This window comes from Pteropus alecto, unplaced genomic scaffold (assembly GCF_000325575.1).
Source record: "Pteropus alecto unplaced genomic scaffold, ASM32557v1 scaffold206, whole genome shotgun sequence".
NCBI classification, from domain to species: domain Eukaryota; kingdom Metazoa; phylum Chordata; class Mammalia; order Chiroptera; family Pteropodidae; genus Pteropus; species Pteropus alecto.
This window is the reverse complement of record NW_006438906.1, coordinates 1,160,915-1,173,106: the sequence shown is the minus strand read 5'-3', so window position 1 is coordinate 1,173,106 and position 12,192 is coordinate 1,160,915. Positions and strand designations below refer to the sequence as shown.

The window sequence follows — 12,192 nt, the reverse complement described above, 5'->3', positions numbered from 1 at the left end:
CAGACCTAGAGCCATAGACCAGGGGTCCCCAGTCCCCAGACCACAGACCCATACATGTCCGTGACTGTTAGGGACCAGGCTGCACAGCAGGAGGTCAATGGTAGTAGGAACTGAAGCTTCATCTATATTTGAAGCTGCTCCCCAGTCACTACCTCAAAGCATTAGATTCTTATAGGGGCACCCGTCCCTGGTGCCAGAAAAGTTGGGGACCACTGCCATAGACAACTAGCTTGAAGCTTCTTATGTTGGTCATATTTGCCCTTGCTTGGTAGTACAAACTCGAATTTTCAGCTGAAAATTTATCAGAGTGAGCCAGTAGAAAAACATACATAACCGTCGCACCCAGGGTCCAGAAAGCTTTTATTGAATGTGGTGGTGGTAGCCACAGTAAGTGGGAAGTGGCCCTTAGTGTCACGGTTTAGAGTGAATTCTGGTGTCACTCATTCATGGACTGGCATTGCCATATAATAGCTATGTAATCTTGGACAGATTGCTTAAACTCTCCAAGCCTCCATTTCTTCTCTGTAAAATGGGGATAATTAGCTTTTAAAGTTGTTATAAGGATTAAATAAAATAATGCATTTATAATGCTTACCCTGGTTCCTGGTACTCCATAAATGTTTTAGCTGTTATTATTTATTATTGTACACTCAAACCACATTTTTATTTTTTCACTGTGATATTTCTGCTCCTCCCTTCCCGTGTTCTAAGTATTCTACATTACTTTGGTGGTTAAAAAAACAAAAGCTCAGTATAGCTTTTATAAAAAAGGAAAGAAATTTCCAATTATTCTTGGGAGTAAAAACTTCAGAGACCTGTGTTTACAGGTGTCAGGAACTTGGTTACAGCCTTAGTTTTTGGTGGAGGAGACCAGCTGCAAAATTGGATTTCTTCCACAGTTAGAAGCAGCAGCCAAAGTGCTCTTTTCTCACTGTGCTGCTAGGGGTAGAAAGGAAGCACAGTGATCCCCAGATGTCTTCCTGGGGCCCAGCAGCAGGCTCAGGGATGAAATGAGCTTGACATGTGCATTTCCAGGCTTCTCTTATGTTGTTTAAAACCAAAATGCATGGAAATTACCGGAGGTACTTTATTATGTTTAAAACTCTTGCACTATTGTACGGTAGGCCTATTTCTTCTCCTTTCCCTCTCTTCTTAATGTGTCTCCAACCTTGAACGTGCACACAGACATTGTTTAGCTTTGGTGCTTTAGAGTGACCGCCAAAGGCTTTGTTTTCTTCTGTTGCTAGGTGAATTTATTTTTATATTATAAATGTTTTTTTTTTAAGTGTGCAAATGAAATTTTTGTAAATTGATCCATGCTTTAAGGTATTGTTAAGGAACCATGAAGTAAATCCTTGTGCAGTTTACACTGTAAAATATTAATTTGAATGTCTAGATTTTTTCATAAGCAGTTTTCTTGCATTTAGAGTACAGTCTGTTCATTATAATTTGATAGTGGCTTAAGAAGCATAGTTTCTATAGTCAGACTGCCGGGGTTCAGATCCAGGCTCTACTACTTATTAGCTTTTGTTACCTTGAGCATAGCCCTTATTAAGCGAGGATAGCAATAGTACCTACTTTAAAGGGTTATTGAGAAAATCTAGAGACTTTAATACATAAACTGCACTTAGTTAGAATCATGCATGTACCTTATAAGTGCTTCTTAAACGTTAAGTGCTATTATTATTGAGCACAGGATCTATTAGGGCATTGTGTTAGATAATAGAGACCTTAAGAGGGCCTAAAGCTCAGTTTGCTGCCCATAAGAGGCTTATGATATTGTTGGGGAAGTGTTTAGAGAAAGGTTAAAGCTACATGTGGTCACATGCTCGGCATCAAATTATATAGGCAAATACTTTATAAGAGTTCAGAGGAAGGAAAAGGCCATCTGGAAAGCTTCATAGAGGAGGTGGCTGAGCTCTGAGTCATCAATGAAGAGTTCTAGGAAGGGAAATAGTCTGAAGGGAGAGAAACAAGAGAAATGACAAGGTAATATTTGTCCTGGTGCCTAGGATTAGAGGTAGGGGAGCTCTTTCTAGTTAATTTCTAGAAAAGCTGTGAGTGTAGTTTGATTCTTTTAAGATTAGGAAGCCTTAGTCTTCCTGAGTGAGGATCATCTAGAACACCTTGTGTTTAGTGGGGAAGTGAATTGGGTGGGAGAATTGCTTTGAAGAGGGGCAGCCACCCTGAGTTCACACCTCTTTTCTCTGCTATATCTTTGCAGTATGATTTCTCCTTGGAAAAGAAAACCATTGAGTGGGCTGAAGACATTAAGAAAATCCAAGAAGCCCAGCGGGAAGCAGAGCGTAAGGCTGAGGAAGCAGAAGCTAAAGTGAATTCTAAGAGTGGCCCGGAGGGCGATAGAAAAATGAGCTTCTCCAAGACTCACAGTACAGCCACAAAGCCACCTCCTATTAACCCCATCCTTGCCAGCTTACAGCACAACAGCATCCTCACCCCGACTCGGGTCAGCAGCAGTGCCACGAAACAGAAAGTTCTCAGCCCACCCCACACAAAGGCAGATTTCAATCCTGCTGACTTTGAGTGTGAAGAAGACCCATTTGATAATCTGGAGTTAAAAACTATTGATGAGAAGGAAGAGCTGAGAAACATTCTGGTAGGAACCACTGGACCTATTGTGGCTCAGTTATTGGACAATAACTTGCCTAGAGGAGGCTCTGGGTCTGTGTTACAGGATGAAGAGGTCCTAGCATCCCTGGAGCGGGCAACACTAGATTTCAAGCCTCTTCACAAACCCAATGGCTTTATAACCTTACCACAGTTGGGCAACTGTGAAAAGATGTCGCTGTCTTCCAAAGTGTCCCTTCCCCCCATCCCTGCAGTAAGCAATATCAAATCTCTGTCATTCCCCAAACTTGACTCTGATGACAGCAATCAGAAAACAGCCAAGCTGGCAAGCACTTTCCATAGCACATCCTGCCTCCGCAATGGCACGTTCCGGAATTCCCTAAAGCCTTCCACCCAAAGCAGTGCCAGTGAGCTCAATGGGCATCATACTCTTGGGCTTTCAGCTTTGAACTTGGACACTGGCACAGAGGTGCCAACCCTGAATCCTTCTGATATGATCTCCCAGATGCCTTCCCTCTCTGTCTTGTCTATGTGCACAGAAGAATCATCACCTCCAAATACAGGTCTCACGGTAAGCCTTTTAAATCCCCTTAAATTAAAGCTCCAAAGTCTTCTAAATTCTTCTACCTTGTGGTTTCTATCTTCACATTCTTCTTTTTGAAATTTAGGGCAAGGTAGGGCATGACCAAATTGACCTTGCTTATATATGTAGTTCTGGTTTTCCTGAGGATAAAGATTGTTAGCTGTGTACCTACTGTGAATATGTGGGCTTGTTCCTCTCTGCATCTTTTGGTCTTTTTTTTTTTTTTTTTAAAGATCACATATGTCATGTGAATGGTATTTTCCTGCCTAATCAATTTTATTTCTGTGCCGCACGTCTTGTGTTTGCATTTTTTAAAGGCTTGCTTTCTTTGTACTTTTAAACTATTACCTTTCTTCGTGGTTTTTTAAGGTTGCTTTGTACTCCTGCCTCCCTCTATTTCATTCTGCCTTGAAGTTTGGTTCTTGTGTGTACCATGGTTCAGATAATTTGGAGTTATGTTTCTTCAGACTGGGTGGTGCCTTAGTAACTGGGAGTAATTTGTATTGGAAGTCCAAGCGAAAGGTAGAAATTCATCACTTTTAAACCTGCATGTTTTAATTCTAAAATTACCTTTTTTTTACCTGCTCACTACTATGAATTGTGCAGTTTTCTCCAAAAGGAGGGAGAGGGGAAGGTAGGAATTCAGATTTAGAGTTGAATATGGGTTGATAAAAAATGTTGCAGCTTGTGTCTTGAAGAAAATCTGATTTTGTCACACACAAAAATTTCCGTATTCAGTAAGGTTACTTTGTCACAGAGTATATAGTCTTAGGTCTTGATGTGGTTGTTTCAGCAGCACAGAATGATACATTGTTACACTCTAGGATAGAAATCATAGAAGTCCAAGGATCTTGTTACACCAGTCCACAGATTTTTAAAATGACGGTATATCAAAGAGCCAGAAAGGAGCTTGATTGTATTGGTGGGGCATCTATCAGAGACCATAACAAGCCTGCTATTAGTTGGTAGGTAGAAAGATGAATCTTGGCCTGCTTACAGCGAGTATAAGGTCCCAGCAATAGTATTCTTGGTAAATGAGTGTCTCTGTCAGTGCTTCCTTTGTCAGAGAGCTGACTGCTGCATGTAAACTTCCATAGACCTTGGCCCAGATAAACTCAGTAGAGTGCATAACACTTCTTTTGTTACCTCCTAGGAATGGGCTTTATCCTAATTCCTCCTGGTTCATTGCTGGGCTGTGGTCAGCAGGATACTCCTTCATGACTCATTGTATGCTTTAGAAAAATTAAAAGCGCTCTGGGAAAGATTAGAGATCCTCAGCCAGCAGTGCCCCCTCCCCCCATCGCCCCCGCCTAGTCCCTGCCCCTTTAAAGTTACAGTAACAATTTAGATGAACTAATGGCAGAGGTCTTTCTCAAACCAGAACACTCATCATTCTTTGACCCACCTGATTGTGGAGTTTCTTTTGGACCTATCCATTTCAGGGTGGGAGGGAGCCTGTTTCTTGCTAGTTTGAGGACTTGTTGCCTTCAAGGGGCAGATATAAACAGAGCTGGAGTTCTAGTGTTATTCTAAGGAAGTCATGACACTTAACCCTAAGGAGCAAAGCCTGGTTTCCATTCTGGTCCTCTATCTCATTGTGAGTCTTTGAAGCCCACAGTGAGAACTTTACCCTATGAGAGAAGCTCTTCTCTCCAGAGTGGTTAGTGACTTGAAGCCAGGGTAGGGATGGAGAGTGGTGGTGGTCAACCAGGCTATAAACACCCTTCACTTAGGAACTCCCTGGGAACTATTCCTGGAATTTGGTTCTTGTTGGCTATATTAGGGCCAATGTTGGGCCAATGTTTGGGTCTTATTTTTCAGATTTAGATTTAACATTTTACTGTTTATATTAAACTAATCTACAAGTTGAGAAATCCATCGGATCATCTTGAGAGGAACAATCTTACAGTATGCCCTTATTCTGAATCCAGCATAAAACTCCCTGACCTAACCCTAGCCAGTGTCTCTTCTCAGTGTCCCCCAACCATTCAGGGTCCTTGCTTTGCTCACAGGTTAGTAGGCCCCTGCCATCATTAGGTCTTTCTCCAGGTGTGGGGCTACATTGTCGACTCTTTCATAGTTATTTCAACAAAATATTTCTCCCTTTTATACTTCTGAGTTCTCAATTTACTAATTATGGTCAGTAAGCATAAGAGTGCCAGTTTGCTTTTGAATTGTATTTTAAACGATTTTTGACATATAGAATGTCTTCACTTTTAAGTGTTTGAATCAAATGATCATTTCTTATATTCTCCATCTCTAGATTTTAAAAATGAACTTATTTTTATCAAAGTAATACAAGCACATTTAAATGAAACCAAGTAGCATTTAAAAGGCTTATATTGAAAAACAGTAGCTCCCTGCCTCACCTCTCCCCAACTCCCTGTTCTTTTAACTCTAAGCTATTTCTGCTGGGAATTATCTCTGTTTCTAAATAAAATGCTTATATTGTTCTTTTAAATTTATCAATTTTAGACAGTTTTATATTTCCTGTTATATAGTAGCTGAGGATTTACCTCTTACAGTAGCCCCTCCATCTTCTCCCATACTTTCTATCATATTTATATCACAAATTTGGGGTAAGTTAATATTATTATTCACGTTATTATGATTGGGTATTTATTGCCACATTCAGATAGTATACTGTAACTACTTTTTTTTGCAGCTTTTTGTTTCTCATAAACTGGCCCATATAAATTTTTTGCATAGTTTCTTTGTATCTATTTCTAATTTTATTCATATGCTCCAAAAGACTTATCAAATATCCAGAAGTGTTTTAACTTTACCATCACGTGTAGATAATAGTTTGGCTAGATCAGATTTCTGAGTTGAAGATTATTTTCAAGGGATTGCTCTCTTTTAGAAAACAAAAACAAACTTTTTTTTATTGAAGTATAAGCGCCAGTGATTTCTAATATTCTGTATTCCTGTACCATTCTGAGTCATCCCCCACCTTGCTGCCAAACTTATGAGATCTTTTCTTCATTTATGGAGTTTTGAATTTTACCAGTGATAGGCTTTGTTCATTGTGCTAAAGCTCTCCTGGATCCTTTCAAACTAAGGCCCTGGCTCAATTTTAAAATATGGGATTTTGCGGGGGAGGAGGGTCTTTGATATTTTCTCTGTTGTTTTTCTGGAATTCCTATAAACTGGATATTGGAGCTTGACTGTTCTAATTTGCTATCTTTTTAAATTTTCTATCTCTTTGTTTTACTTTCTGGGATATACCCTTGACTGTGTTATAACCTTTAAAAAAATCTCACAAACTTTTAAGTAAAAATTTTACTTTATCATATTTTAAATTTCCAAGTGCTTTGTGTGTTCCCTCCTTTGGTATCTCATGTTGGTGGCTTGGCTCTCTATTCACATTTAAGAGTGAGGCACTAAAATGAAAACTATCAAAAAAGGGGAATGTGTTTTGGGGTATGCTTGCTGATCATTAAGCTTCACTATATGTTGAAGGTTAGTTGTCTCTGAGGGGAACTATGCAAAATGTCAACATGTGAAGGTCTTTGGGGCTGTTATAGTTTCTCCAGAAAATTCTGCTTAAGGGCTAAGGAAGGTTTAGTAAAGTCACTATAGACTTTTACTTAATCCCCTCTTTGGTTCCTGCATCTCTCTGCTATTACACTGTGCTTGTTATCTTTTTAGGTGTCTGGTTCACATTTTCTGGAGACTAAACCTTCTGCCTCCTGCACAGGGTAAAGGTGGGTGGGAAAGGTGTTGCCTGAGAATTTGACTGCTTTGATCACTGATTTTGTGTCCTTGCCTTATCCCATATGGACCTGGTGCTTCCAAACACTGAACCCCTCTCAAAAAAGTCTTGAGGGGCTGGTGGACTGACTGTCCTGTTTCACAGTTATAATTACATTTCTTGCAATAGTACCATGCCTCCATTAGCATTCCGCATTGTGAAATTTCATCAAAATATATTGTCCACTGCGGTTCCCTCTTTTTGACTTTAAAGGTTAATACAGTTTTCATTGTTTTATTATCATTTTAGTGGGCTTTGGGGAGGGAGTGTCAGTTTGCTGTGTTAAATTCCCCCTTCGAAATCCTAATAGACCTCCATTTAATCAACAACTGTTAAACAGGGCCCTGTAAGTGCCAGGCCCCCAAGTTTCAGAAATGCATGTGACATGGTAACTAACCCCTTAGGAGCTCACATTAACATACTGTACCAGTAGTGTAACCAAAAAGCTATTTGGTTGTTGGTATTGTTGAGCCCAGGTAGAGCTTGCCCCTGAGAGAGACACACAAAGACAATCTTGGGGCCGCAGAGTGACCAGATTGGTGTGATCCAGTCTCCTTGCCCCACTGTAACTCCTGTAACCTAATGACTGAGCCCTGTGACTGGGCTGCCAGGAGTGTGCTGTGGGTGAGATGGTTATGTAGAAAGAATGGGTTTTGAGGCCTGTAGTCTTCTTGGCTTTTCCCAGCTGACTTTGAGGAGAGCATCTGGTTTTGAACACGCTTCTAGGACAGCAGGCTCCCTGCCTCCTAACTAACTCCACCCCACCACCACCAAAAAAAAAGGGGGTGGGGAATAAAGAAAATTCTGTTGAAACATTTTCCCTGGTTCTTGGGAGCTGGGCGGAGCTGTAAAACAGCTTGTGACCTTGTTCCCATGGTAGTTTGGTCCTTTGGCCTGGGAGTGTGCTGCCTTCATGCCTTGGGCCTGAGTCATTATCAGAAGTAATGGGAGAAGTTAATCATGAGACTCTTTCCACCAGTCAGACTGGAGTCAGTAAGGCTGGGTGGCAGGGAGCAGTGGACAGTGCAGTAGAGGCAGGGCCCTGTTCTTGAGGGAGGGCTTCAGTCCTGGTTCTGTAGGACGGCAGCTGTAGCAGGGAATCGAAGCACAGTGCATGGTGTAGGGCTGAGGTCGAGTGCCTTCAAAGCTCTGGGGCCCTGAGCTGGCCATGTGTGGGAATAGCACTTATAGTCTCTGCCCAGCCCAGTGATAGAAGTGAGGTTAGAGACATTGTTGGGAGAGTTGGGGGTGTTCGAGGTGAATGATCCCTTCAGGACTCAGAGACGTGTAGGAAAGGGATAATTGGAGCTATGGAGAGGAATCATAGCAGCCAGCTTGGGCTTCAGTCCCATGGGCAGTCTCAGAACTTCTCCAGCTCACGCCCAGAGGATTTGAGCATGGAAGATCATGTGGCTCTTGCGGTGCTTTCTCATTCTGCAAGGTGAGCTAAGAGCAGAGGACAGTCACATTACAGGTGTCTTCCCAACTTTTCCCTCCCTCACCTGGAGCTCCCCTACTCCTCTTCATTCCTCTTCAGGATGTCTGGCCAGCAGCCTGGCCCTTCATTTCAGGCTGACTGTTTGACTAGGGGTTTGATTAGTGTCAGAAATGGTAAGCCCCTGGACTGGGCCACCTCAGTGATGTTTTCTTTCTTCTTGCCACGATCCTCTTGTTTCTCCACCACCAGGTCACAGCTCCTAACTTCTCAGTGTCACAAGTGCCCAACACTCCTGGCTGTCCCCAAGCTTATTCTGAACTGCAGACGCTATCACCCAGTGAGCAGCAGTGTGTGGAGACTGTGGTCAACATGGGCTACTCATATGAGTGTGTCCTGAGAGCCATGAAGAAGAAAGGAGAGAATATTGAGCAGGTGAGCAGTTGGTCAGCCAGGAGAGAGGTTCCAGACCTCTGGTGCTCGATTAGTATTTTGCCTCTATCCTAAAGCCCCTCAGACTCACAACATCAACATCTGTTCCTGAGTCAGGGGGAAATCAGGGCACTTTGTTGGGGAAACCAGCAGCCTCAGCAGCTGTGCTTCTTCTTCGGGGTGCTCTGGGACATAGGCAGAGGAAAAGCCTTGGGAGTATTGGAGCTGTTGGACTCTTATCCAGCTACCCCCCTTCTCTGTTATAGCTGCCCAGGTAGTTCCAAATAGGTACTGGAGTCCTAAACCTTAGGGGCATTTTGACTTGGGCTATTTCTTAGAATATCCTGCCCAGGCTGTGGAGTTGATGTTCTGGGAGATATAAGTCAGCTGTGACAGGAACTCCTTTGAAAAATGCCTACTCACGTTTAGAAGGGTGTGCCTGTCTGTTCAGCAGATAGTCACTGAGGTCCTGCTGTATTAGATGCAGTTCAAGGCACAAAATCAAATCCTGTCCAGGATCTAATAACCAGGGTGGGGAGCACACATCACACTTGCTGGTTTGTGTAAGACTCTTGGGAAACAGGAGTGGCATTTAGGTGCTCAGACCTTTTGTTTCTTTTTTTTAGATTCTCGACTATCTTTTTGTACATGGACAGCTCTGTGAGAAGGGCTTCGACCCTCTTTTAGTGGAAGAGGCTCTGGAAATGCACCAGTGTTCAGAGGAAAAGGTAGGAACCTTCATGCTTCACGGGAACTCTCTGGAAAGGAGAGACAAAGTGGTCTGTTTTGGATTGCTTCCTGTCTCACAACTCCTTTTCCCCACCAGTGATGGCAGGCAGAGGCAGTTGAAATGTAGTCTCCCAGGTGTTCAGACAGGCGTTTGGCTAGTTTGCGTGTTTGGCTCTGATGAAGCAGTGGGTTGAAGACCACCTAGAATCCCAGGGAGGGAAGGGAAGGGAAAAATGACATGGGCAAAAAACCATATTTTCGAATGATTTGCAAGATTGCTAGTCACTTTGCTTAGCCTGCTCTCCAGAGAACAGCTGCCTCCGGGTTTAGTAGTCTGCACTGTTAGGAGTGTGGATGTGGGTGATGGGAGTGGAATGAAGGTCAGCAAGAGTTAGCACTGGGCGTGGCTTCTGAGATGATGGGCTGTGGCCTCAACCTGTCTGCTCTGGCTTTGTCCACAGCACTCCTCTGCTTTTTGGGGGACCTCAGAGAGGCTCATGGGGCTCTGGCCAAGGGTGCAAACTCCCTCAAACAACTCCCTATATTCATATTTCTCTACTCAGCTGTGCTGTGTGGCAAGATCTCTTTAATTTGTATTTTCTTCTGTTCTTTAGATGATGGAGTTTCTTCAGTTAATGAGCAAATTTAAGGAAATGGGCTTTGAACTGAAAGACATTAAGGAAGTCCTGCTATTACACAACAATGACCAGGACAATGCTTTGGAAGACCTCATGGCTCGGGCGGGGGCCAGCTGAGACCAGGCCCTGCCTAAGCCCTGCCACAGAACCACCCCTGCAAGAGGCCCTGAAGAGCTCACCCGTGGAGAAGGAAGAAGGGGCACACTTCCAGATTTTCTTTTGGGGGTGAAAGGTCAGGTGTAAAGACTGTGCTTGCCAGTCTCTCTGAGCCTAGGCCCTGTGCTGGGGAGAAAACTGAGATTTGGGCATGTGAATGTCCCCAGAACTGTCCTGGCTCCTTCCATATTAAATGTATTTATATTTTGAGAAGTGTCCTTCCCACCTTGGCCCTCCAGAGACTTCTCTGGTTTTTCTGGGGTCTGTATGTCCTCAGCTGAAACCTGGCCTGGCTGCCAAAAGTAGTCGGGGAGAAGGGGAGGGAGGGCCAGACTCAGTGCTGCTCTGGGGCTGGATGCTTCCCTCCTCTGCACTGGCAGAATGAACTCTAATCTAGGTTGAGTGCAATTGAAAGGTTCTTCCAGGGTTTTATTTTTCCTCCCTTTTGACAAAGTCTTAGTATTACACTGGCTCTGCAATGTCTCTGAGGTGCAAAGAATGCCCTTTTCTATGTGGGGCTGTGCATTTGCCTCTTATGCCAGGCAGTTACCATGCTTCCTTGCCCCAACCTGTTTCTTTTGGCTTGTTTTGGACCACTGTCCTCTGCTACTGGGATTTTAGAGCCCCTTGTTCTAGGAAACAGTTGTCAGATTAAGAAATCATTGGCCCCTTCCCAGCTGGGCCCCGAGTTGGGGAGAAACCGGCCGTGATTTAGTTGCCCAGCACTAACTCCACCTCAGTTCTTGGAGAACAACCTCTCCTTCCAGCCCCCTGCTCTAGGATGACACAATGAATAACACCTAGTCATAGAAATCAGTCTCTTTGGTTTGTTTTGTATTACGTTGTACATCATTAAAGATCTAAATACAAAGGATATACAGTCTTGATGAATCTAAAGTAATTTGCTAATAACTATTTTGATTCTTCAGAGAGAACTACTAATAAAAATCTAAAAGGTGTGTCTTGCTGTTATAATTTATTGCTAAGGGCTGTTTTACTGAGAGGTAGGGGTCAGTGAGTGGTAAAGGGATTTCTTGCTTAGATTTGCTGGGCATGAAATAGGACCTATTTTGTCATTTCAGTATTTTCTTCATTCAGGTGAAGGTCTGTTTAAACCTTACCTAGCCTGGTCTCTGGGCCAAGGATGCATGCCTTCCTGCAACACTGGCTATTGAGGTGAAACAGGCTGGGCCTTCAGGGGAATCACCCAGAAATGAGGAAGAAGCCCCTCTTCTTGGGAGTAGCACCAGGCATTTATGCCACAGGTAGGACTGGATTCACACTGCTTCACCAGCTTTCAGTGGTACTGCTATATCTGACAGAACCAGATTTAGCCATAAAGTTTCTTGTCCTTATAATTACTACTGTCCCATAGTCCCTCTTGTGCTGTTGGCTGGAGGTGTGTTTCTAATCCTTTTAGTGATCACTTGAGGAACTGCAGAGCCTTTAGGCCAGGAAGCACTAAGCTGGGAAGCGGCTGCCCTCTGGTGGTCAGATCAGACACGGCTAGTCTCAAAGCCAGTTAGCCCCTCTTCTGGCCTTTAAAATTAAGTCCTCATTTTAAAACCTTAAAAAGTTATCCTTTACCAGTAGGAAATTAATGTTCCACACCATAATGGGTGTCAGGGCCAAGGATGTGACACATGAATCTCGATTTAACCCAAGGTGGCCTTAGAAGATGATGGGCCACCTGGAAGCTACTATGTATTTCTTGTTTTAAGCTTCTTCCTGCTGCAAGGTAGCTAGCTAGCAGGACTCACATGAAGATGTGTATGCATGTGTGTGTAAAAATTCTGCTTTATGCAATGCCAAGATACTGAACACAGGCCCTTGAAAGGGGAAGTGGGCAGCCAGGGTGATTTTGCATGATGGTGAG

At 43.3% G+C, this 12,192-nt stretch overlaps 1 protein-coding gene across 3 annotated transcripts in view; it reads left to right on the top strand.

Annotated features, from left to right (window-relative positions):
* UBAP1 (ubiquitin associated protein 1) overlaps positions 1 to 11,275 on the top strand; it is a 58,774-nt gene extending 47,499 nt beyond the window's left edge. For all 3 annotated transcript variants that reach the window (XM_015592641.1, XM_025049738.1, XM_006916055.3), the window contains 4 exons: positions 2,225 to 3,160; positions 8,614 to 8,796; positions 9,420 to 9,521; positions 10,137 to 11,275. In XM_015592641.1, coding sequence (XP_015448127.1) covers positions 2,225 to 3,160; positions 8,614 to 8,796; positions 9,420 to 9,521; positions 10,137 to 10,277 — 1,362 coding nt within the window. In that variant the 3' untranslated portion in view covers positions 10,278 to 11,275. The remainder of the gene's footprint in view (positions 1 to 2,224; positions 3,161 to 8,613; positions 8,797 to 9,419; positions 9,522 to 10,136) is intronic.
* The last annotated feature ends 917 nt before the right edge of the window (positions 11,276 to 12,192 follow it).